The sequence below is a fragment of the Poecilia reticulata genome, linkage group LG21, assembly GCF_000633615.1.
Source record: "Poecilia reticulata strain Guanapo linkage group LG21, Guppy_female_1.0+MT, whole genome shotgun sequence".
In the NCBI taxonomy this organism is placed as follows: Eukaryota; Metazoa; Chordata; class Actinopteri; order Cyprinodontiformes; family Poeciliidae; genus Poecilia; species Poecilia reticulata.
In genome coordinates this window covers 17988395-18015338 of record NC_024351.1, presented here as the reverse complement: position 1 = coordinate 18015338, position 26944 = coordinate 17988395, and the positions used below count along the sequence as shown (strand labels likewise).

At 42.9% G+C, this 26944-nt stretch overlaps 1 protein-coding gene across 7 annotated transcripts in view; it reads right to left on the bottom strand.

Annotated features, from left to right (window-relative positions):
• The window catches only part of runx2b (RUNX family transcription factor 2b), a 98488-nt gene that overhangs the window by 11357 nt on the left and 60187 nt on the right, over nucleotides 1-26944 (bottom strand). For 4 of the 7 annotated variants that reach the window (XM_008398272.2, XM_008398274.2, XM_008398273.2 and 1 more), the window contains 5 exons: nucleotides 25347-25612; nucleotides 23482-23638; nucleotides 20811-20915; nucleotides 3028-3195; nucleotides 524-685 (listed from right to left, as the gene is read on the bottom strand). In XM_008398272.2, coding sequence (XP_008396494.1) covers nucleotides 524-685; nucleotides 3028-3195; nucleotides 20811-20915; nucleotides 23482-23638; nucleotides 25347-25612 — 858 coding nt within the window. The other 3 variants (XM_008398275.2, XM_008398276.2, XM_008398277.2) reach the window with 3 other exon arrangements.

The following is a 26944-nucleotide window of genomic DNA, read 5'->3' as shown; positions in this document are numbered from 1 at the left end:
TGAATAAAAAATAAACACAAATGAATATGTCATTATTATGATTTCATAAGCAGATTATGACAGAATTTGTTTTTCTTTTGTTGACCTCGTTAGTCAAAATGGCCGGAAACAAAGAGCCTAGAGCAACCTCTGCACAGAACCCCTTCATGAACGGCCTAAACATAAAAACGCTGTTTAGTTGTCTGTAGTTATTTGTCAAGATGAACAGCTCAATTCATTCAGAGACACAGAGTTGTGTCTCTGTCTCAAGTGTTGTTAATCAACAGATAAGAAGCTTACAAAGCCAGGACATTAACCTCTTAGCTGTCCGAGATTCTTCAAAGTTTTTCGAGTACATGTGAATTTTCTCTCTCTCGTTAGTTTGGCATTTGGTACTAAAGCAACTGACAATTCAAACTTATCTGTAACAAGAAAACCTTCCGTCTGATTTAATGCTCCGCAGTGAGAGGACCTGCGTTTAGGCACTTTCGTGATGCATTAAGATATTAGACGTTTATCTTTCCCTAGAGAGTAATGGCTCTACCTGGCAATCGTCTAGGCACGTCACTGATGGCAGGCAGGCCCGTGCCTCGGCTGGAGGAGAGGGGGGTGGTGGAGTGGACAGAGGGGGACGCCATGGGACTCAGGTAGGACGGGTACGGCTGTTCGTACGACCACGGAGGAGAGGACTGGGACTGACGAGGGTCTGATGGGAAGAAAAGAAGCAAGGAAAGGAAGGAAAAAAAAAAGGAAGCGAGAAAAAAAAAAAAAAAGGGAGAATAATTACAAGGGCCCCAACATGCACATTCAAACACTCCAATCAGTTTCGCTAAAGTCAGACATTTGCAGCAGCTTCCCTCCCCCCAACCCCCTTGTCTCTTTTCATCTGTAGTTTTATTTAGGATTACAGATATCACTCGTGTGTATTCTGGAAAAGGTCTCCCCAGTGACACAACCAATGTTTACCTCTGAAGAGAAGATCTTCCTGTTTGCCTTATAAAACTTTGTGCTTGGCAGCTGAGAAACAGAAAAGCCTCGCTGGCCTTGGTCCAGGATGTAAACACGCCACGCTAAATACCACAGCGTGATAGACTCTGTTATTGTGTCTGTGCAACGACACAACAGACCGTGAAGGCTCTTTCTTTTTTTTCCCTTTACAAACACTGTAAGCTGTAGGTTGTTGTTCTTAAGGCTACTAGAAGAATAGACTTTGTATTTAGTTGAATAAATGATGCTGAAGTTGGGCTTGAGAAGGAGGGTGAAAGAAAAACACATCAGCAAGCAGGCAGAAAGTTGATATGCAGTGCCAAGAGAAACTTTTCCACTTTTTGTTACGTCACGGTGTTAAACTTCAATGTAGTTTATAGGGATTTTACGTGAAACAAAGCGGTGCGTTGTTACAACGTGGAAGGAAGAAGATGCTTTTGGAATATTTAGCTACAAAAAAAAAAAAAAAAGAAAACAGATTCTCAATTGGATTTCGGTCTAAACCTTCTCCACCTTGTTAAACACAAAGTACCCCACAGCATCACCCTGCCACCACTATGTTACAGAACAGGGATGGAATGTTATTTTTACGCATTTTTTTTTATCCTTCCACAGTTAAGCACAACTTTGTGTTAATCTCCCGATGGTTAAGCGGTTGCTATGTGAAAAAAAAAAAGTGCATACTTTAGCCATGACGCTGTTTTGTATTAAAAACAAAGGACAAAAAGTGCAAGCAGATGAAAATGTACAGCTAGAAAAGTTAAGGGGAAAAAAGTGCAAGAGGTTGAGTCGAAATGGGAATTTTATTCTTACTTTACGATTTCAAAAACTAAAAATATCTGAATATCATTCGGTAAAACGAGTCCGCGTTTTGAGCCAAAGTGTGTAACACGCGCTGTTTAACCAAGCCTCTAACGATCCCCTTAGAAGCACTACAATGCCCGGCTCCAAAAATAACTGAGACTTTAAATAACCACATGCGACAGGTTTCCCGATTTGGGAGCGATCGGGTGGCGGCCGTGCCCAGCCGTGAGAGATGGTGTTACCGGCTAAGCTGGAGATTGATTGAGCGACGGGGCAGAGGGGGGACAGACAATCTCAGACGCAACATAACACGCTCCGCAGACTCTCGTGCCGTCAGGCCGCGGCTCCAGTTGGGGTTTGATGTTTCACAGCGAGTCTGTAAGTGGTTCGGCCGGACAATGCTTGGCAAACGCTCAGAAGTCATAAAGCTTGTGGTGCGAGTCGGAGATTAGGCTCGAGCATCTTCGGTGTCGCATTTCCAACGCATTGTTAAAAAGGACAAAATGTTTCAAATGCCTTGTCTTGACATAAAACATGAATTGTAAGGCGGGTATGTGTGTCATGTGTGCAGTCTACGTCTTTCTGCAGCTTTAGGCCATGCTGAAGTTTATGTCATAAAAAAGCTGGAGATGCTTTTTTTTTTTTGGATTACACTCAGAGACGGGTAGAGTACTCAGCAAATGTACTCAAGTAAGAGTAGCACTACTTCACCATATTTTCACTCAAGTAAATGTAAAAAATGGAAACATCCAAGAGAATAAAAAAAGCCTTTGGTAAAAAGTCTACTACTTCATTTAATATTCCAAAATGGCATCATCACACAGGCCAAAATATGAAATTAAGTGGAAATTTTGGTATTTTAAGGATCAAAATGACAATCATTCACATAAGTAACAAAAAATTATGTTTTCAAATCAGTTTCTTTCAATATAAAACTTATGAAACTTTAACAAAAACTGCAGGTGTGTCTGAATTTTTGGGTTAAAACATGTTTGTTCCTCATTCAGTGGGTAGAGAATCCAGAAATTGTACTTAAGTCAGAGCGGTAATACTTCATAATAAAAGTACTCAAGTAAAAGTAAAAAGTACAGCGCAGTACAAATACTCCTAAAAGTAAATGTAATTGAGTGAATGTAACCAGTTGCTTCCCAAACTCTGCTTACACCGAGCGCCTCGTCATCTCCATCCTTTAAACACCAGCTGGATGTTTAACACTTGAACTACTCGCCATGACAAAAGCTAACCGTAGTAGCTCACCTGTTATCTGTGTCTGACCCTGCGGGTTGAAGGTGTTGGCTGCGGTGTTGAGAGCTGGCCGAGGCGTTTGCGTGGGAACCGTGACCCTCACCCTCATCCTCTCAAGCTCACTAAGGCGGTCTGAGAACAGGCCGGTTTTGGGCGGGTCCTCAAGTTTCTGACGATGCCCTGAACAAAAGAAAGAAAGCGAGAAGAAGAAGGAGGGGCTACATCAGTTACGTTCATGTGACAATGGCAGGACTTATCATTTTGGCAAAGACAACTTGAGGCAACTACTGTTGCAGGTTGTTGCAACCAGTGTGTGGGCTTGTAAGTCTTTTTCTGACTGGCTTTCCTGTCTCTTCTGAGAAAAAACAAGCCCCACAGCAAAGGGGGATAGTCGGTATGGTTGGTTATGGGTATCAGTTTTCTGCCACACGTTGGTGTTTTGCATGTGACTTGTTACTACAAAGTATATCAAGTGTAAAATGAAACGTTCAGTTTCAACAAATATTCTCTGCAAGACGACAAGTCAGGTCTTTGGTGCTATGACTCTCAGTTTGCTTTTCCAAGTCGATGGGATGATTTAGGCTACTTTATGGCACCTAATCCACAAAAGGCTAGGCTAATATCTAGCGTTGCCTTGGATGACAACTTAGAGAGAAATATACTGCAACTCTAAAGATGCACGTGTTTTGTTTGAACCTAGAGAAGAAGCTTGAAATAAACTACATTCCTTTTCTATTCTCATATAGACACGTCTGATCATTTCTATGCCAGTGATATGCAGCTCTACTGTTCTTCACTTTGTCTCTTCGGCTGGATGCGAGAGGCAGACACGGAGATTTGATTTATGTACTGGAGAACAAGCTTTTCCGCGTTGTGATTGTTTTGAGTTTATAATTAGCACCATAGTGGCTAATTGTTTTCGTAGGCTGGGTTAGCCTGGTAGCGCTCATTCAGGTGTTTGCAGGTCCATCCCGTGGATACGCAGCAAATCTGCCCCATTTTAGCGACGGAGAGCAGAGAAGGTATTTGAAATGGCATAATTGGAGGCATCGTGATGCACCAAAAACGACGAGGCTCTGCGGCAAATGTGACAGTCCCTCCATGGGCTAAACCACCGACCCGCTAACCCACCACCGGGAAAGCCCCCGGTCGTTCCATCGGCCAGTCCACCCACCAATACTGTTAGATATGCAACTGTAGCTACTAGCAAACAATTAAAAATCATGAACTTAGATAACCCACGTGCGGTAAGCCGCAACATACCAGACCAAGTACACTTTCTTCTTCTGGGCCCAACCCTTTTCCATCCCTATCAAGCCTGCAGTGGGAACCCAGGCCGTGGGCCAGGTGTGGACTGCCGTTCAGTAAAGATGGGGTATTATAAGAGGCCTGCACACACACACACACACACACGCACGCACGCACGCACGCACGCACGCACGCACGCACGCACACACACACGCACAGTTCTTTTCAGCACCGACACAGCACTGTCAGTATGTCTGTCTGGTCTTGCACTAGTTCCCCTGTAAAAGCGGTAAAGTAAATATCAAACAGAGGAGAACAGAAACTCCTGCTGTGTTTGGCCAAGCTCCAGCTGGCTCGGGCAGAAACAGTGAGCTACTTCAGAATCCTGCCCAACCTGCCTGCAGTCAGAGCTGGGAACAAAGGCCTGGCACTACACCTACAACTCAGGGTGGGTGTTGAGGAGTGCAGACATGAGGATAAACAAAAAAAAAAAAAAAAAAGGGCAGTCAATTCTCAAAGACAGTCATCATTTGTATTTCTACAGCATTGCATAAAAGGAAAAAAAGAAAAAGAATGGTTTATCAAATGTATCACTGACATCCTGGCTGGAGGAGCTTTGCTGCGTATCGTGTTCAGCTTTCCAGGCTTCTGCAAGACTTTTTACCCTTTAATGGGTAAATAAATGCAAAATGACAAGAGTGGATTCTTCCAGAGCCGCCCATTACAGCTTGGCACCTTTCCACCTCTGCAACTCCGCTTTATTTCGACCTCAGATATGCCATTAAAAACCATCTTGCTCTTCACAACAAATTATTTCACTGTGGAACAACATCTTGGAACCAAAAACACCAAAAATCTTGCTGCAATGAATCAGACCGGAAGGAAAAAAAAAGGAGTAATTGATTGGTCAGACAGGGTGTAATTATATAATTATAATTGTAGTGTGATCTCTGTGATTGCCTTGCTGCAGACAAGATACGAGATACGTATATTGTTTGTAAGATCATTTGAAAATAAGAGTCTTGAACTTAGAAGCTCACGATTCTGTATTAAACATGTTCTTTTCTTAGTCTGATGTCATATTCTAACTTTTAATATCATGTTTTATTAGATTAGCATAAATAAAACAGTGTGTCTGATTAATTATATAATGTGCTGTACCTAATGAAGTGGGTTAGTGAAATAAGTGAACTTTTCACTAATACTGTAACTTCTTGAGGATGGACAGATGAACAGACAGTCTTTACAAGGCCAAAAACATCAGTTTTTTTTATTGATGTATTTTTTTTAACAAGATATGTCTTGAAAAATGAAGGTCTTTGTCTCTGAGCACTTTAAGAAACTAACCACGCTTTTTGTGCTGCTTTTCAGCGGACTCCAGCCTCTGTTACCGCCTTCATCCGCCATCTTCACGATGTCCTCAGCTGTTGTTGTGGTGTTTTTCAGACTCCACGGGAAAGGCTAAGTCTGATTTAACATCGCACGCAAAGAGAGAAAAATATCTGGTGTCGACAGTAATTCACTTCCATACTTCATTAATAGTGTGTCTCCATCATTCCGGCGGGTAATTTATTCATGTCGAGGCATTCCTCGTTCCTCCGAGTAAGCCGTGCCCAGTCAATCATAGCGTTTCCATTTTAAAACAGGCAGCGCTTCTGTCCTAAAAAAGCCCCGGGACACAGTGTAGGCTTTGTACTCGGCCTGTCTCCCAGTGATGGAAATAAACAGCTAAAGGAGTTCCAAGTGAGATGAGGGGGACAGACACAAGTAGGAGGAGGACAGGGTGAGGAAGAGACCCCCAATGACCAGTAAATTAAGAGCTCTGAACCAGTCAGGCGACACAGGGCCCATTAGGCTGCAACAAATGGTGAAACAGTTAAGAGAGGGTTTTGGATCGCAACGTCTCTTTGCGGGAGGATCCCGAAAAAACAAACGTGGTATTTGGACAGGTTAAATTTACTGTTACTGTAAATATTTACAGTTAAGTGAGAAGTCAGCTCGGTGGCTCGGCTGTAAATCATTCATAGAGAAAAAGGTCGGGTTGCTTCGGTTGCTTCCTTAAACCCTAAACCCCCAAATTAAAGGCCACAGGATCCTAAAACTACTCGACACGCTCCAAATTAAAATACTCAATAATTCAAAGTAGAACAAGAAAGTCAAAAAGCAAAACAAAACAAAAAAAGAAACAAAAGTGTTTCAAGATGGATTTTGAAAGACAACTATGTGAAACTGCTCACATGCTTAAAATAAAGCAACACATTAAAACAGTTTTAGACACCAAAAGTCCCATGTGGAAATGTTACCAGACTCAGCAGTCATGGTAAGCTGTTCTACTCTACAGCCACACCTGAACAAATATACACCAACTTTTATGACTCATGAGAAATAAGAGAAGAAGAAAAAAAAAAGGTCCATTGGATCCAATGAATCATAAGGTACAAAATGAACTTAAAAACAGAGTTTATGCCTTCTGGAAACAAGTTTCAAATAAATTTACTTTAAAATTGAGTTCTAATGAGGTCGGCTATTTTTGGTGGGAAGCAGCATGACATTTTTTTTTTGTCAAAAAAACTGTTGTTTTTTTTTAACAAGGAGGTGAACTGATAATGATTTGGGCTTGTGCTAAAGTGCCTTTCACAATTAGAGGTCGGGATGGATTTGAATAAATACCGATGTGTTGTGGACTGGGTGCACTGTTGTAGTTTGGGTATAAAAGAACTTACTTGATGTGTTGTAAATTGGTACCCACCACAGATAGCTAATGATTTGGTTAATAATTTAGTTTGAATATTTTACTCAAAATATTGTAAGGAAATGTGGTTTTATGACACCAACAAATATTATTAAAGTGTTTATCTGTAATATTTCACAAGTCAGATGGTCCAAAAATGATTCAGAACCAAAACAAAGGGAAATATGGGGCAAAACAAATTTTTAGGAAACAAAATTGTTTGATATTTACGCAGTTTATCTCAAACTGCGTAAATATCCTAATATCCATATTTCTATATCTAATACCTAAACAATAAACTGATTGGCTGCGGTTTAAGTACACAGGGATGATACAGTTAAATGCTGAAGGAAAGGATTTAATGGCAATGTGTAGGTATGAGGTGATGGTAAAGGTCTGAGCTGACCATCAAAACTATGAAAAAAAGGAAACAAGCCAGTTACAGTAACCACAATAATCAGGGACTGCAGATCAATTTTGCTTTTGTAAATATAAAGTATTTAACAAAAAATATACAGCAAGTACTGTACCCTTAGTCTGGTTACTGCCAGATAAAAGCTTTTTTTTAATTTTTATTTAAAACTGCTTGGTAAAATATTAATATGTAGGTTGAGTTAGTTAGGTTATGTAGTAGCTATCAAAAACTTCAGGGAGTTGAGAAACTATTGGTTCATTCTGGATGGGAATAGTACAGTCTGATCAAAATGAATACAATGCCAGAGCATCACGAGTTTGATGTGGCCAGAGAGTCTGTCAGAACAGTAATGGTCACCAGACAGAGAGGATTGTCCTGGCAATACCAGGGTAATACAAAGTCCTGGTATTGCCCGTTATTGAATGGTTCTACATCCTCACTAACTGTTTTAGCAAAGTGTTGACACTGAACTTATGATGCTAAAGATTAGTCTACATGGGAACCAAATTACATCCAGGTTAGAGTAATTTTTCTAGGTGTTCAGTTTTTTTCTTTTTGCTTTGCTAATTTGCTTCCTGGTCTATCAGGTTCGAAGGTTGTATATTTGGACACAGAATACCAGAACCCCCCCCCCAAAAAAAATCCCAAAACACTTCTTTCACAAACTGCAGGAATGGAAGATGTCAACAATAACATTTAGGGACCAATCTACGCTCCCAACAGCCAGACCTCAAGCCCATTAGCTTAGCAAGCCTTGACGGTAAATACAGTTTTTCATGAGTTAATTACACCTTTTAGAGGACAACAGTTGCCAAACACAAGACAACTCAGCTGTTTTATCGGAACCCTCGCTGGGTGGAGGAATGAGCTGGGGGTATTTAAAGGAGCGGGAAAAGCGGATGATTTCACTGCCTTAGGGAAAGTCCCTGAGATTCCCATCATCCCTGTGAAAACAGCGGAGATTTTCGATAGCGCCTGCCACTTCCCTGCCCAGCCAGCGGCCGGAAACACGGACAGATTCAGACCAGATGTGAGCAACTTTAACACACACAGAAACACACTCTTGTGAAGCGAAAAAAGAGAAAGAGAGAGAAAGAGAGAGAGAGAGAAAGGGGGTATGGAAACGTCTGGACATGCGATCATGAACAAGAGCATCATTGCACACTGACACTGGCACCATTGGGTCAGGCACACACACACAACCAGAAATAATAACGGATCAATAACATTTCGTCAGCTTATATCTTGAACCACTGTACTCTGATCCTAGAATAGTATTATTTTAGACGTCTGGATTCAACTCTCAGCTGTTGATCTGATAAGTGTTACTTAAAGCAAGCAGGCAACAGAATACAAGTCCTCAATGATTAATGGCTGCATTAGAATGAATCTGATCCCGAGCACAGAATCTCGAACAAATGACTTGTCTCTCATGTGCCCCCAGCACAGGATCTCTCTTAAATACAGCGCGGCTCGTTTAGCTAGCTAGCTTAGCTGATTGCGCTGGATTTGCTGTGTCCGCTTTTCTTTTTCAAACGTTCCACAGCTCAAAATGTTATGAATCTTGGACGTAAATTGGTAAAACAAGCCCATTTGGTTGCTGTCCAAGAATAAGACAGGAAGATTTATGTACCTCCTGCTAAATTTTGTTCACAAAAAACATGCAGCTTTAGCCAATACAGGGATAGCATAGCCTAGCAAAGGGAAGTGATATGAAATGAGTCAGTCTGTCTGAATTAAGCAAATAAAGCATTCATTTCACGCCTACGAGTTTAAAAAATTCACTTTTTTTACAGCTGGTGTCTTTATGAACTCATCAAAAACAGAAGAAAATTACAAAATCATCCGGTAAAGGGTCTTTATCTTTTAGGCACAAATTCAAGTAAACTTGTTTAAGCTCATTGAATTATTTTTCATTAATATTAAAGGTCTGAGTACAAGTTTCTGCTTAAGTACTAAGTTCTTGCAAAACATCGCAACTTTGCTTTCTGTTCTTATAGTAGTAATCAAGCAGAGGTTTGCTGTCAGCCTCACGTAAAGGTTTCAAAAAGTTGCTTTTTTTAAAAACCAATATAATCTTTCAAATTCCATCATTTTGTCAAGACATTTCTAAACAACAGTTAGACTTTTCCCCTCTTTTGTTTTCTCACCAAAAAGAAAGAAAAAAAATCAGATTTATTCACTTACATGTTGCCCTGAAGTCATATTTTTGAATATTTTGAGGTAAACAACTGACTTAAATAGTCAATTTTGACTACTATGTGTTTAAAACATAGTGATAGCTACAGTATAAACAAATTATTTCCACTTTGAGTAGCACATGCTAGTATATTTAAGAGAGATATGAATGAGCTTGGGTGTTTACAACACAGCTAATGATTCAGACAATAATTTATACCAGAGAATCAACAACTAAATTGAGCCTAACTATAACCATGATGGTAATATTTCATCATACTTTTCCTACAGTCAGGAAGTCCCTTCAGTGAGAAGTCATAATTAAAATTACGACCAGAAGTTTTCATGTATGGATCATACAGCAACCTGTCGCTGAGCTCCCCCAGTTAGCTGGCTGAAAAATGGCTACTACTTTGAATCCTGAAAAAGTCTGCAAAAATCTTAACAGAGTGGACACCAGCGTCTTCTACCCAATCAGCGCAATTCTTTAGCTGAAGTCCATTTGATATTTGCTGAGCCAAAAGACTGCTAGAAGCTGTTAAAAGACGCTGGTCGTCTCTCACACGGAGTCGGCTTTGCTTCAAGGTGTCAAACAAGCCAGTCAATCTGAAAGATCAGCAGGGAAGTGGTTGAGGTGAGAGGTGAAAGGTGCTGCCACGTCGGACCCATTTCACCTTCTGTGCTCCAACCACCAGACTCCTCCTGCCTGTTCGAAACAGCACCGCAGCACGTTGGGCCTGAATGAAGTGGTGATGCGATGTTGCTACGAGAACAAGCACCATCGCCACAGACTGCAGAGCAAATGTTGTGTACTTTTGATTAACAACTGACCATAACCCTTTTACTATGAGTAAATCTGCAGCTGCTCAAAAAAACTGCTTTATCTTTTCTTTTGGGGGTTTCAGGTATTCACATCCAGAACATGAAGTAAAAGTTCCAAGAACATCATTTGCTGGTGTTGTTTTTAGCAATGAGCTCGGTCTTATTGTTAAAGTTTTGGTTGGACCAAAAACCTCTTTGATCCAAAGCAATATTAAAACCGCACAGAAACGTCTAAAAATTATTTTTTTAAAAACTCTTTGTGAGAGTAAAAAGTTTTTGGTGATTTAGGAATCCCAACAAAATACTGTCAAGATATTGGGAAAATGTATGGTACTATCCCTTTTTGCAAGAATCAAACCCTCCTTATTGACATCTCTTTTGTCCCTAGAGAAGGCGAATTCCAGAAACGCACACACACATCAACAAAAAGCTCTTCTGCGTATCGCCTCGTCTCAGAAATGTGTGACGAAAACGCTCAATCCGGAGAATAAAGGCAAAATGTAAATTTATTGTCCCATCATGCCCTCTGCTGTGGCCTTCACGGTCGCTTGGTGAGTTTGGATGATTGGGGTTGATTCAGAGTCCTCAGGCCCTCCTTCCCGTCCCGCGGGACCACCATCGAATCAGCCAGTCAGTGTCGGTGAAACAGTAAATCTGACAAATGAATAAACCGGCCCCGTATTTCAGTGCATTTCTTTTTATTATTATTATTCAACGCTCTCACAGTGGCCATGTTGTTTTTGCGGGGCGCTCAGGAGCAATGAATTATTTCAGGTGACGATCCGAAACTGGCAGAGCATGGCAGCGGCGGCGAAACGGGTGGTTCGGTGTGGTCTGAGTGCCTGTCCGCCATGGGGGTCTAGTGTAAAAGCCTGGAGGTGGGCGGGAAGAGAGGAGACACGGAGGAGGGAGGAGAATGAAAACAGATTTTTTTCATTTTTTTTTTTGAGGAGAGAAAAATAGGAAGGAGTGAAAAAACAAAAAGCTAGATGAGAAAGGAGGTGTGGAAGACGAGGCAGCGAGCGAAAAAGAGAAGGGGGAGAGGAAAAAAAAAAAGAGAAAGAGGGAGCCAGGCTGTCGTGGAGCTCTGCCAGCCGTCTGTGTGGTCCGTGCGTTCCAGCCTGGAGGAAGCTAGCCAGGCAAGGGAAGGGCACACACACACACACACACATGCAGCAACTCCCAGAGGCCATACATTTATTCAACACACTTTATACACATTTGTACAATACTGTACAAAGTTTAAAGAGCAAGGCAGACAGTTTGGGCTGTGCACGGTTTCCAGACAGGCTCCCTCTGCACCTTTCTGCTCACATTAAAGTGTTTTGACTCAGAACAGGGGAGAACAAATCCGAGAGATGTTTTTATTTTGGTGCAGCTCAGGGAGAAACCAGATCCAGACGTAGTCCTTTTTGTCATTATCTCTTTATGATTCACTTTGTGTCTCTTTATTCCTCTGTGTTCCTCTTTGTCTTGCCCTCTCTGTGAATAATTCTGTGTTGTAGGAGTCTTGGCACCTCTTCAAGGAACTTCATAAGACATTCAAGTGACTGGCTGCCCTGGGAAAAGCCTGGAGTATTTTTTGCTCTTGTTTCATCGCCCCCCTCATCTCCTCACCCTCCTCTTTTTCTCTCTTTCTTTCTCGATCCTGCTTTTTGATTTCTTTTCCTCCTGATGTTTGGGTGAGTTTTATTCGTCCGGTTCCTTTTGCGAAAAGCCTCAAGACGAAGGTGATTCTTTTGCAATCCTCCTACCTGGTTTGAATCAAGAAGTTCTGCTTTTTTTTTTTTTTTTTTTTTTCAGAGGTTGCTCAAAACATCAACCTTAGAGATAAAACATGCCCTGAATCCTGTATCTAATTTGTTTAAATAAAAGCCAGCTACTGATAACATCTAAAAATCCTTGTCTGCAATTAGCATCTGTAAAGGTACTTACCGTCAGGTTTGAACATGAATTGTAACTTTCAGACTGAATAGAAAGTCAAATGTAAAATGCGTAGGTAAATAAATTGTTAGTATGATTGACTAAATAAAAATAAATTGCTTAAAGAGCTCTTCCCCTCTCCATGGAAAAGGTACATCGATTTTTCTGCTGAAAGTGTGAAAAATTCAGCTTCCTCGCTTCTATTTCCACCTGGGTTTAACTGTAAAGTACAGTTTTCAGAAGAGAAGTCCAAACTATTACCAACGTATTTCGTGTAACTCTAGAAGGACGTGAAAAAGGAGGTTTATATTGGGTTTAATGTAGTAGAAAGTACAACCTGTTATTGCTGTCTTTTATGTTTCCCAAAATCGAGGATTAAAAGTCATGCTGTGTAAGATAAACAATTAACAGCAGCAAGTTGTCAAGTGTCACTGAGTGACTAACTACGCCCTTTTAAAATCCGCCACAAAGAAAACAGCTTAAAGGTCACACTTTGGGACAGTGCATTCGTCCTACAACATCATCGAAAAAAACACTTCTTAATATTTATGTTCGCGCATTTTCTGGCCTTTCATCCGCATCTACATTTAAAGGCAGAATGATGTGAAAACTTGGCTCGTATTCCCTTTGATCGCATCTACAGCGCCTGGCAAAGTATTGAGACTATCATGTTACTGACCAGCACAAAATAGTGAAGTAGAGGGGAAAATAGATACCTTTTGAAACAGCTCAAGCTCTTTCAGACTGGATGGATAGCTTGTTAAAACATCTATTATGAGGACTTGCCACAGATTCTAAAGACTTTTGAAATCGGATCCGAAGGCGGCTATTCTAGTCTAGTGTAACAGTGCAGTGTATTGGGAGATGTCAACTAAAATGAATAAATTCCCCCACCTGTCTGTCTACTTGTGATTCCAGGTTTGCTCTGTCATTTTTCGTTCACAGTCATGTCATTATCTTGGTAGGTTAGGACTATTTGTTGGTGAATCAAATTAAAATACATCCGAGTTTGTGGTTGTAACATGACAAAGTGGGAAAATGTCCAAGATGTCTGAAGCAGCATCCAGCTTCTAAGCGCCACAAATCTGGAAAAAACTTCCAGAAACCTGCAAACATACCGAAACACCGAGTTCCTTTAAATCAGTCTGTTTTGATTAGCAGTAAGTTGAACATTGATCAACCTGTTTGATGATTGCTGGTTACTGTATTATGTTTGCATGGCATAAAGCCCTTGAACTGGTGAAATGTGCAATCAGAATAAACTTGACTTTACTGATTTAACTTTGGTAAGGCACTATGTCTGACATTCCGGAGGTCAACAGCAGTCATTTAGCCCTGCATATTGAAACAGACATGCTTTTTGTTAGCTCATCCTACAAGTTTTACATTTGACTTTAAGTATTTTAAACAGTGTGATTAACTGAATCACATGCAGGTATATTTTAGTTCGAATCTTCCAGCTCTGCAACACTTTACATCTAAAACTGAAGCTGCTGTAATGCTAAAGGCATTAAAAAAACAACATATGCACATACAAGTACAGTGGCTTTGTGAGTGTGTGGATGTGTATCACAGGGGCTTCTGGCTTGGCAGACAGGTCTTCTGAACCACTAATATTGTCTGCAGGCTTTTAAGTAACCAGGGCCTCCTCACCAGACTTGTTAACACCCTGACCAAAACCGAACCAAAACACCCGCCCCCTCGCTCCCATCCCCAAACCCAGAAGCCCCAAGTCTCGACTTGTCCAGGTGCCAAAACAGCAAAGATGGATCTGACCACGAACCTCCAACGGCGCTGACGCACAACATAAACTCGCGGCCGCTTACGAGGCGCGAGCCCCAGAAGAGACAGACTGTGATGGATGCCACAGCGGGGTTTTGTCACCTTCTCTGTTCGCCTGCGATCAATTAACTCTAATGAGAACAGTGGGTTTGGACAGAAAGCCTTGTTTATTGTGTTATTGCAGCTCCGCTATAATCACTCAGGAAGTTTGTCTCAGCTGGCCACAGCCACCATAAGGAGCAGCTGAAAGGAGACAGAACCACCTATAAAAGCATATTGGTTTAAACAGCCACTCCCTGTCTATTAGCTCAAAATGACATTTAATGAGGCCTATTAGCTCTGCTCCAAATCTGCACTGTGGCTGCACTCAACTAATGACACCCATAACACACACACACACACACACACTCTCTACTCTCTCGCTTTCCCTGCGAAAAATGCAGCACGGGTAGAAACGCGGGAGATCCAACGCAGACTTTTGCAGATCATATCTGCGTGCACAAGGAGGAAACACACACACGCATGCACAGGCACACGCACACGCATACACACACATGCCTCCACACACTTGGTAAGCTGCTGGGTGCAGTGGCAAACCACAGGGTAACCAAGAGCTGTCAAGCCATTAAGGACAATGCAAGCCACAGAAACCAAGTTAGCCTACTGCTAATAGCGCAGTGGTCAGAGGGACCTGACTAACCGCTTACCAAACCCACACACACGCACACGCTGTAAACCTCACACCACAGATCTTTAAACAAAGCCTCGCTAATATTCATCACTCCGACCATGCAATTAATTAAGTCGACTGCGCAGAGATACGAGGACCATTCGTTCACGGGTGGTCCCACTTTATTCCTCCACAGATATTAGATGGGGAGGGGGAGAGACGGTGGGGGGAAATCACATCCGTCGGAGGAGGGTGGTGGGTGGAGGGGGGGTTGGACTCATATGGCAGCCATAAGGCTCATCAAACACAGGGACAAAATGTCCTTCCTGAAAGACACCCACCACCAGATGAGCTATTAATGAAGGGTCAATAAAACTGCAAAGTGTTAAAGTAACATCAATAAAAGGATCAAAAATGTCCCTTCACTTCTACTTTCCAGACTGGCCCACACCGCACGCCTGAAATCGAGGGTTATTGTCGGCCTTATTTTCCAGAAACAACACGGTGTTTTGACAGCAGAGAGCCATAAAGCGCCCGTGTATGTCAAACCCCTGAGACGGCCTACTGTTTCCGCCGCTCCGCTGACCCCTCCCCGCAGGGGCCCGGTGTACTACAGGCCCCCCTAATTACCCGCTCGTTTAACACAAAATAAGAGCTGTAATGGCTGACAAAGCCCACCATGTCTAAATGAAGCGTTCACAGATAGAATCGCACGGTGGGAGACAGCCGCTGCCCCTCGGCTCAAGTGAATGAGCGCCGAAAACTTTGACAAAAAAAAAAAGAGGGCGAGGAGGAGGCGGCAGGGGAGAGGGCACATGTGTGTTTTGCCACCCTTAGACCTCAGTGTAATGACCCCTGAGAGGGATACGTGTTCTGGCTTTAGTTCTGGGTAAATTATACCACCGGGGTAATTCTGACCACTTAACAGCAAAGCAAAGAGGTTCAGGGGTTATGTGGGATGACACAGTCTTTATGATTCAATTACAGAGCCTCGCAAAAAGACTCATACTCTTAAAGGCTAAAGTCTTTCACATTTTAGTCACATTACAACCACTAATTTTTATGTATTTTATTGGGATTTTTATTGTATTTTCTAAACACAAGGTAACATCTAAAACTGTGTGTTAAAATAAATTCAGCCCATTTCACAATGACACACCTAAACAAAATCCAGTTCAACCAAATCACTTCAGAGGTCACCTAATCAGCCCAGGTGTGTATAACTGAGGGTGCATTCAGACCAGCTCTGTTTAGCCCATTTTAATAAAACTTCAGTCCTTTTACCTGGAAAGTCTGCAATCGAGTTCTGATGCGGATCAAAGACGTGAACTCTGGTTCGCCTAAAACACCGAGGTCTGGGTCCGGTTCAAGTGAATTCTGGCATGAGGTTTGATTGTTTAACGTAAACGCCCAACGAACCGGAGACCGCTCAAAAAGCAGGAAGTGGAGTACGCCGCAGGGCATTCTGGGTAAACACGGCCAAAACAAACACGAGATACTAGCACTAGCGGGAGAAATCTTTTAACAAAGACAAACAGGAAATCCCACAGCCGCTAAAATCTGACTCTACTCCATTTTTGTTTGTATTTCGTGAAGAAGGAAGTTGCACTTGTGTCTTCTTCAGAGGTTTTTATGCTGTTTCCTTCAGTGTTTCTTGGTGCAGTGCCGCCACAGGCGAGTGGGGGAACATGTTGCTCAAAGGGTTTAGTTGGGTTCACACAGTGCAGTGTGAAAGTGAACCGGCTCAAAATGTAGCAGCTTTGGTCCCCAGTTGAACCGAGTCTGCCGAACTATCAGGTATGAAAACATCCTGGATCTCTATATGAATGTTATCTAAAGTCCTCAAGACTTTATTAGCGAACATTTGTGATCAAACAACCATCATGAAGGCAGAAAAACACCCGACAGGCCAGGGAGGAAGTAATGGAAATGTTTAAAACAGAGCTACAGCACAAACGAAAATCTTAACAACTATTGCTGCACTGATCCATCATCCAGAAATAAAAGGAGTATGGGCACAACTACAAACCTAGTGCAGTCAGTCATGAACTGGATATATCCTGTGGTAAAAAGAGAGCCGCTGCAGAAAGTAAGCCATAAGAAGTCCCGTTAGTGTTTGCCAGAAACGATGTAGGGGATCGGGCAGCATTCAGAAAAGACCACAGTTCTGCTTCTTGGCCTGCATGCAAAACGCTGTGTGTGGCTGGAAACTAACGTTGCGCGTCACTCTGAACACACCGCCCCCACGGGAAAACAAGGCGGTGGGAGCATTATGTTGTGGGGATTCCTTTTTCCAGCAGTGGAGGGAAGTAAGTAATAAAGGTCAACACAGAAAAAAAACAGTTAGAGGCTGAAATAGAGTTGAATCTCTTCTGGCTAGATAGAAACATTTTCATAAAGTAGAATCTTTGGTACAACTAAAAGTTTTATGTTCAGATGTTTAACAATTTGAGCTGCTTTTGATAGGGTTTTAGTCCAACTCACTTGCAGCTGCAACTGAAGCAAGCAGTGGGACTGACTCAGAGGATGCATCGAAATGCACGGCACATTTTGTTTGTGAATTGCTTTATCCCGTCTCGCAGTTACGCACAACTACGTATGAGTGTATCAGATAAAATCCCTGCAAACGCACAAGTTTTTGACTGAAACTTGACAAAATGTGAAAAAAATCTAAGGGGTTTGCAAGACGCTGCACGGTACAATTAAGATTTGAATAACTTTTTTCCCCATTTCTCACAACAAGCAAAACTCGGATTCCTCCTGTGCAGTTGCTCGGGTCTCTTTAACTCGGCTCTGGTTTTCTAAACAAACTCAGTTCCGACTCCCATCTGCTCGCCACCGAGTAATGGGACTTGTTTGAAAGTCCTCTGACGGGGGACAGCAGATGCACAGGAAATGCTTTTGATCAAACACTGGTGCGAAAGGGAGGTGGTGGCGGTGGTCTCGGTGGCGGCGGTGGTGGGGGAAATGAAGTGGGCGTGATTGCGAGAGCATGCGCGCTTCCAGGACAAGCATGTGCCTTTGTCTCGGGGCGCCATGTCTGCGCAGTGCTGACTGTCGGGTGTGCGTGAGGCGTTTTTCTGGCACCGAACGCTGGTTTCCTACAACGCTGAGTGATGGTGGTAGTAATCCTACTGTCTCCTGGCTCCTCTGTGTCCTGGTGCCATATGTGACCGTGCAGGCTGGCTGGGTGGGTGGATTGTTTGTGATGTGATATTGTTCCTTGAGACGCCTTGAGATGAGAATATCGGGTTTTTTTTGTTTTTTTTTATGAATAGGGAGGAGGGTTGTGGAAACAGCTGCATGCCAGACCAGTTGGCACTGTTGTCTACAGTAAAGTTTTTTTTTTTTCCTCCTCAGTTGTTTTTATGTGGGCCATTAAAAGAAGCTGATGCTAGCACTCTGCTACCCGGAGTACCCTTTCAGGAATACTTTGTCTCACGTTTATGTAAGACAGGAAACTGAACATCGGTTCGTCTTTATTTAACCTCCTATCGCTTGTCGGCTTGTGCAAGTCAGAACTTTTCAGCTGAAATACCTTAGCGTCTCCCGTCGATTAGCTTTAGCTTTTAGCCGTTGGGCCACTTCTACGGTTTAGTTAAAGCGCAGCTGTTGTTTTCAACATCAAACAGTTCAGTTTGTGAAAACCAGAGGAAATGCTCTGGCTCTTAAAGGACTTGTTCAAGTTCCAGTGGAGTTTTTATCAGAACCGGAAGTAAGCGTAGAAAGGCTGATAGCTTGTCAGGTTGGAACTAAGGATCCAGTCGACTTGAGCTGTTTTAAGGAACACCAAAACTACTTACACTATATTAGTGTATTTTATGTCTCCACTCACAAGTTTGTTAAGTTTATAGTTGTTCTTCCAACTAAATGTCTTCCCATCAACAGCTGAGACCATATGAATCAGTTTTCTGGGGGTGGCGTAAACATTTGGATTCAGCGACAACCTGTGGCTAAATAAAGAGGCTTTTTAAAGAATGATCCAGATTAAAGTAGCATTAGAGTTGATTGGATAATTTAACAGAGTAACAGGAATGTTGTCCAATTGAGGAAACCATGAGAAGCAAAAGCCTCTTGCAAAAGTGTAGACTTTCGTAAGCCACTAATGCCGAGTCGTGTGTCAATTCTCTAAATTGTCACAATTAGTTCAAACAAACAATGTCACGTATCATACCGCTAGCCTTTTTCCTCTCTTCCTTCTCGCTTTCTAAATTTCCTTTTTAGAAATTTAACGACTCAAACTGAACTACAACTTTAATTGCTGAACCCATTTTTACCACTACATTGCTATTTCATTGCTTCCTTCTTCCATTTCTATACTACTTCAAGCTCATGCAGTCAAACCATCAATTTGTCTATCTTTGTAGTTACATAATTTCATGAATAATGGAAGGAAATAGCCATAAAAATGAAATACTATATTTACATAATATAGCATTATGTTAATATCCTTTAAAGACATCGTACCCTATTTTCATTCATCCTGGTTTGACTTGAAACATGACAGATAAATCACCTTTGGTCAAACCCAAATGATATCAAACAACCTCCTTCTTGTGAAGTATTAACTTAAATCACACAACCACAATAATCACTGTCTTACAGCGAATAATGAGTGCATTATTGGCTAATAATAATAATAATGATAAAAAACACTTTAAATTATTAGGTAGGATACAGAGAATACACCTTGGCTCGTATAAAATGACGCATTCTTAGTACAGAATGTCCTGCAGAGTCTGGTGTTTCCCAACCCTGGCCGTCAAGGCACACTGCCCTGCATGTTTTACACGTTTCCTTGCTGAAACATGCCTAATTCAGATGATTGCAGTTCAGTAAAACGTTGTTAATCAGCCATAAATAAAACTCTGGTGCGCTGAAGCAGGGAAACACCTACAACATGCAGGGCAGTGTGCCAAGAGGACGAGCATTGGGAAACACCGCTACAGAGGAAGGCCCCCCCGTCCCACCCCAGGAACATTTGTATGCGAAACCAACAAAAATACCATTTTCATTCCCTCACCTTTTTTTTTTTTTTTTTTGAGAGAGTAAAATGATCAGCATCTAAGCACAGCTGCAACCTAACAAATGTCTCCTGTGAAAGTCTAGATGGTTGATATCGGCTTATAAAGCTTTGCATTTGCTGGGTTTTTTTTATTGCCAAAATCTAAAGCAGGGGACTGAGAAGTGGTGATAAGAGAAGAAACTGTCAGAGTGGTGGAAGACTAATAGCCAGTCAAGACTTGGGGATTACAGCTTAGTTGATTTTGGCATCTGATTGTTGTAAAACGGGTGAGAACATTTGGAAACATATCGAGAAACCCCAATCCTGATGTTTGGATTCCATGGTGAATTTGGATCAGATGGATTTTGTTCAAAGATATTCCCAGAGACATGCAGGGAAGATGGAAGACGATAGGGAAGATGATGCAGGTCCAAGCTGATCAAACCAAAAAAAAAAAGAACAGCGTACACTTGCAGTGACAAATTTTCTAAAATTTTTATCTGATTCATGTTTCAATGGGAGAGATGCAGGACTGTTTTAACGCCTCAAGAAACTGATTCAGATTCTGTCAATTTTACCATCAAAACATTGCAGGTATTCATTGTCATACCTGCAAACTATCCAACTGAAGAGATCACATTGAGAAGAAGCAACCTTTATATGCAAATACGACTATGTTTCCACAAATTAACTGACATTTGATTACAAGTAAGAGAACTATTCCTAATAATTTCACCGAATATCAATTGGGGGAAAAAAATCAGCAATTCCCCCTTTCAGATTCAAAAGCAGATCCACGATCTGTTCTTGCACTCAAAGTTTAAACTGTGGGAAATATAAGAGCACATTTCTTGTCTTGTGCTTTTATTTGTAATTTAAAAAAAATACTTTTCAGTTTTGATTTCCTGTCTTGTCACTCACTGACTCATCTTTCTCAAGACAAACTCAACTGGAAGAAATGTTTTTAGCGCGCTCTGGCATGCTCCCTTACTGTGCTGCAAGTGCATGCATCGGTACTCACTCCTGGGCTCACGCGGTCCGTCCACGGTGACCTTTATGGCTCGGTGGTACGTGGCCACTTGCGGTGGGTTGGTGAATACCGTGATTGTCAGTGTGAAGCTCTTGCCTGTGGTGACATCAAAGAAGATCAAAGGATATGCCATCTGCAAAGACAATGTCTGGCATTTATCTCTAAAACCATTCCTAAGTCACGAGTGTTGCAGTGATCACGTTACAAGGAGATGTTGGCCTAAAGAGAACGATAACAAAATAACAACATTAAATCAGCTCTGTTTAGCTAGCTAAGTGTTCAGTTTAGTTTTGTGGAGTTGCGCCGCAGCAGCCAGCATCTCGTTATCAAGAATCTCTACTGCCGTGTGGGACGGCGAGAGGCATTTTAATAGTCACTTCCTTTCTTGATAATCCCCAGCAGTTGTTGCCTTGGGGTTGAGCGCTTGTCTGTGCAAGCGCGTGTATTCCCATGTTCATGCACGAGGAATGCTGTGAATCATATCACAACAGCCAAGTCAGCAGCTACACTAACTTCTGAGGTATGCAGACGCGCCGCGCAAGCGTGGCTGCAAGTGGGAAACGGGAAAGCGGGAAGAGGGAGGGAGGAGAGGGAGCAGCTGTCCATTCACTCGCAGCCGTCTGGGCGCACAAACCCTCCCCTCTCTCTTCCACTTTACAACCTCAGTAAACATGGCTCTCAAAGAGATGGGCCAGGCAGATAGCAGTGGCGACAGGTGACCCACATACCTCCACTGAGGTGCAAGGGGGGAGAGGGAGATGAAAACGTCGCCATCATCCTGTAATCAACATCCAGGTCTGTCGCCATGAACAATAAATCAATCGATCGCGTGACGATTTATAACGACTGTCGTTTTCTCTCTTTTGTCCCTCTGGATGGTGGAAGTCTTCACTTTGGTGCTGAACTGGCACCGGTTTTTCTGAAGAACATTTTTGCTTAACCAGACTTCAGTCACAGACAATTAGGAATTTGAAAGAAAACGTAACATAAAGAGTAAACCGTGAGGTCACTCGTAGAATTAGACTGAACAAATCTGCTTTTACGAAATGGATGCATTGCCAACGATAGCCGATATAGAATTTTTTTCAATACTGGGACTGACACAAATATTAATATTGGTTCGTTGAGTCTCCAGTTTTTTAGCCAAATATAGGGAACTAAAAAAAGGACTATCCTGGACAAGGCAGGAACCTTATGCATAGTGATGACCCTACACATATAGCCAGAGCTTCAGAGATGGGTTCAGATCGCAGCATTTTCATGTGTTACATGAACATATAACACATCCACACTTTGACCCGACTGAGATTTAAAAATGGCCATCCACATTTTTAAATCTCAGTCGCGTCTTCTGAGAGACTTTTACTCCCCCAGAAAACTAGCAGCTGTGACTGCAGTGAAAGGTGGATGCATGCCGCACTTTCCAGATGTGATCCCCACTTTATTAAGCCACACTTCCTGTCTTATCACAGAAGAAGCACACTGCAGCCTGCGGTTGTGTTGCGCTCGCGTGAAAACGTCAAAGGGATGTGAATGCAGTACCTGCACTCCTATTATTAGACGATTCCCAAGGAACACCATTAAGTCCAAAGATCTTATCAGGAGTATCTGATTCCTCTCTGAATAACTTGCCCCATGCATCCACGCTATCGTCGTCCGCATCAGGCCTGTAATTATCGATCCCCGTCCGCCCCCGCCTGGCTCCGGCCTCTTCTCTGGCCGTGACTTTTAGCTATCTAACATGCTATCAGTTCTCTCCGCTTGTACTTATCTGTCACTGGAGGGTATTCATTTCAGACACCTCGTAGTCCGATCCACCCTCCTGGCTCCTGTGTCACTTCCTGTTGCGAGATTCTGTGTCTCAGCAAAAGCCGCACGAGGAAAGGTTACCGTGGCAACTGGTCGCGGGCGTCCACGCGACCCCTCAACGCTCATCAACCCGTTTGTTTTTTTGTTTTGTTTTTGTTTTTAACCGACAGCTACCTGTTGCGATCGCTTTAACCGGGGGAGGAGGGCGGGGAGATTCAAAAGGGAAAAAAATGAACGGTGTGTTCCAGAGAAACGGGGAACGGCTGGGAGCAAGCGGCGAGTGCCAAGCGTCACGACTTGCAAATACGATGATTTACTAACGAGTGAGGGGAGCAGCGAGAGATCTGAATTGTCGCCTGGTGATGCCAAGCACTCCAGGAATGTTATTGGACTGAACAGGAGTTTGTTTCACTCCGGCAGCCCGAGGATGTGGGCAGAGAGCGATCAGCCACGGGGGGTCTGGAGGAGGGCGGGGGGGTAGGGGGTGCAACACCACCCAGCATGTTTACGGACCTGAACCAAGCCGAGGTTATGCAAGGTGAAATGGGAAAAAAAATGGAAAACTGCTTCTTTATTAGAATAAATAAATAAAAACATTAAATATTTTAGATTTCAAGAGGCATCGCCTGCTTATTGTGGATAATTAACTCTAAAGAAGCGGCGTCCTGAGCTTGCAGAAGCGACGTTATTGGCCTCTCTTAAGGATATGGGCTGTGGGATTTAGCCCCTGGAGTTAGGGAGATCATTATGTGGTTGCCACTTTGGGGGAATGTGGCCACTAATCCACACCACTGAGCCCTAATGGCTCCCTGCAGGCTGCGGCAGCGAGCGCCGAGAGAGTCTGAGGCCTCACCTCTGCCGCTGCGGCCCACGAAGCGAAGGTCGTTGAAGCGCGCCACTTGGTTCTTCATTACGCCCGAGGCGTTCCGCAGCTCGGCCGAGTAGTTCTCGTCGTTGCCCGCCATGACCGTGACAACCGTCCCGTCGGGTATGTCGCCCAGGGCGACCACCTGTCGAGGAGACGAAGGGGAGGAAAATTTTTAATCACTTTCTCAAATCTGAAAAATATCGACACATAAAATAAAATAAAAAAAATGGAGGAATGCTTTCTGCTCCCCATCATGCCATCCTCCTCCAAATCATGTTGATGGATGGGTTTTAATTTGTCCCTCTGAAGCGATCTGACAATAAGATAAATGTTATGATGTTAACCATCTTGAGCGTGGAGGCCTTGTGTTATCATTTAGCTTCTTGGACGCGGATAAAAGAAGACGAGCAAAACCCCGCGATAATTACAGAGCCCCCTCGTAATAACGACGGGGGAAATAACACTTATATTTCAGAAAGTTGTCACATTTAATTCCAAGCCAGAGCCTCAGCTATACATTTCCACTGACGAGGGTCTTTGATCTGTCCTGTGAGTAATACGCCGCCTAATTAAAAGGGCCTCCTTTTTTTTTCTCTTTTCTTATTTTTTTTTAATCGGCGGAATATCAAGGGAGAAAATAAATGACGAGGCTTCAAAAGCCTAAAATGTTAAAAACATTATTCCTGGAGCCTCTTTTTTTTAATTTTTTTATTCCTGAGGCGTATTTATTTTTGTTTTTAGACTGTAAAACACCAAATAATTCTTGTTGAAAAAGCTAAAATAAAAACTGATGTGCTTGAGTATTTAAATATGGAATCAGCAAACAAATGTGGTTATTCTTCATTCTGACACGTTTCTAAAGGATTTAAGTTTGTCATGATAATTTCAGTGGCTGTCGATGATATTAAAAACTAAATAGGTTTTTGATGTGAAGACATGCAGAGGTTTTCAAAATGTTGCTGTGACAAAACAGTTAAAAATACTCCATCGTCGTCACCTTACTTTTCCTAAAGCATATTTAATGAGATGCCAAAGAAGCTGCGGGGATGAAGGAAGTTTTCTCTGGCTTTATGAAGCTACTGCACCCCCCTCCTCCACCTGTTTCTTCACACTGCCAGCCCACTTCACAGGCTCACAAGAAAGCCTAATAATCAAAATCAAAATGCTGTGCAGATCATCATAACTGTAATTCAAAACTAGGCTAGGAGGTGTAATTGTTGCTTCTCTGTTTTAAATAATAATAATAAAAAATATTTGACTCCTGTGATACATTTCTGCTTTTTCTTTTCAAGATTTTGCATTAAAGCTGTGAAACCACTTCAGAGAAATGATTTTCTTGATGCACAATTTTAATCATAAGGAGTTAAAATCAACTTAATCAGAAAGAAAAAAAACCAAGAAGAGTTATTTCATACATTGACATAGATGATAATAAAAATAAAATACAATGTTTGGTGACATTTATAGAAACTGGTGATTTTTCAATTAAAAAAATACATTTCAAAATTAAAAAATTAAAAAGAACTATAATACATTTTTTGCAGCAACCCAATAAATTACAAATGTAGAGGGATTAAAAACATTTGGATAAGTTTAAGTCAGCTTTTATTCAGTGTATTTATATAGCAAAAAAATCCCCCCAAAAAACATTGTTATTCACAAGTCCAACACATTACAAAGAATCCAAATTCAGATCAGTTCAGGTTCTACGTATAATGTAATATGTTCGGATTCAAAGACGCATTTCTGCCCTATTTATAACACATTAAGCTCAAAGTTGATAGCGGAATGCCACTTGCTGGGCTCCTACTGGGATTCCTTCTAACCGTCAACACTTTGTTTGAGCTCACCTTGAAGGCGACAGGCAGCGTCTTGTTGCACCGCCAGTGGGAGGGCAGGACCGAGCAGAGGAAGTTGGGGCTGTCGGTGCGCACCAGCTCGGCTGGGTGGTCGGCGATGATCTCGGCCATGCTGCGGTTCTCATGCGGGGGACGCAGCCTCGGCACCGCGGCCGCCGCGTCCGGCTGGCCGGCCGGGGAGCTCACGTCGTTCATCTTCCCTGGGACCGGCTGGAGGCTGCTGGACGGCGGACTGAACCTCCGGCTGGCGCTGGGATCTACGGGAATTCGCATCACAACACCGTGGATTAGCGGAAAGGCGCTGCAGAGGGGGGCTTTCTCTCTCTCTCTCTGTCCGGCTCTCTCCGCTTTCTCTCACACTCGCTGCCTCTCGGTTCGGTTGAGCGCTCTAAAACTCTCTCGACTACAGAGCAGACTTTCTCCCGCGGGTGGAAAAAAAAAAAAAAAAAAAAAAAAAGCTTTAAGGACGAGTTTTTTCTAAATCGAGAGCTTTTCCAGGGAGGAATCCACGTGCCATAACGCAGGCGCGCGCTCTCACTGTAATAACACCAAATAAATCTCCGAGCGCGCTACTAGGCTATACAGTTAAACCAGACGGTCTAAAAGGTTTTTGTCTGCTTTCGTTTGCTTAAAAAAAAAAAAAAAAAAAGTCAAAGCGCTCCTCCAGGTGCGTCATTGAAGTCTTTGTGCCAAACAGAAAGGCGCTTTGGAAACCCGCAGGCTATGTACACATAAAGGAAAGTTTCAAAGTGAAAAGATTACGCCTCAACAATACTTAACAAGCCTATTTATAATCCCGAGACGCCTGCAAATTCAACAAATCTTTCTGGAGGTCTTCCGGCCGCGAAGCAGGTTTTGTATATAGGGTTAAAAAGCCTGGGGAAGGGTAGAAAAAAGAAAGAGAGAGAGGCAGAGAGAGAGAGAGAGAAAAGAAATGATTGCCGGTGAGATGAAGGAGGAGGGAAGGGAAAGAAAAAAAAAAAAACGAATCCCGTTTTGCGGCCGTGAATGTGGTTAGTGTTTGGAGGGCCGGGGTTCCCCGTTCGCAGGCGTTTTTGTGGTTTATATAGCCCGAGCGCCCCTTCAATTATTGCGCTGATGCGACTCCAACACGTGGTGTCTGGAGTCAGATCCGCTCCCTCCGCGCTGCGCCGCGATCTATCACGCCTCTAATGCGCTCTGTCCCCCCCCCACACACACACACACAACGGACAATCGTTTTTTGTTCAGCGTCGTCTCTGCGCTCCCACACACCACCACCACCCCCCAACCCCCACTCGAGAGCGTTCCACGGCGCGCGTGTAAACCGTATACGTACCGACATGTCACCGTTCCCGTGGACCTGGCAGCGCGCTCCTGACGTCGGAGGTGGTCATTTCCAGTCAGACCGTGTTGAGTTACGGCGCTCGACAATGTGCGCCTCACAGGAGCGTCTCGGACTGAGCTCCCATCAAGGGCCGGAGCCACTGAGTCACCGGAGAGCGGTGAGTCAGGTAGGACGCGCAGGAGTAGGGTTTCACTGCGGGCGCAGGGGAGAGCTGTTGCGCAGGTGTAAGCCGAGGTTTAGCTGCAGCAGATATTCTGCCTCC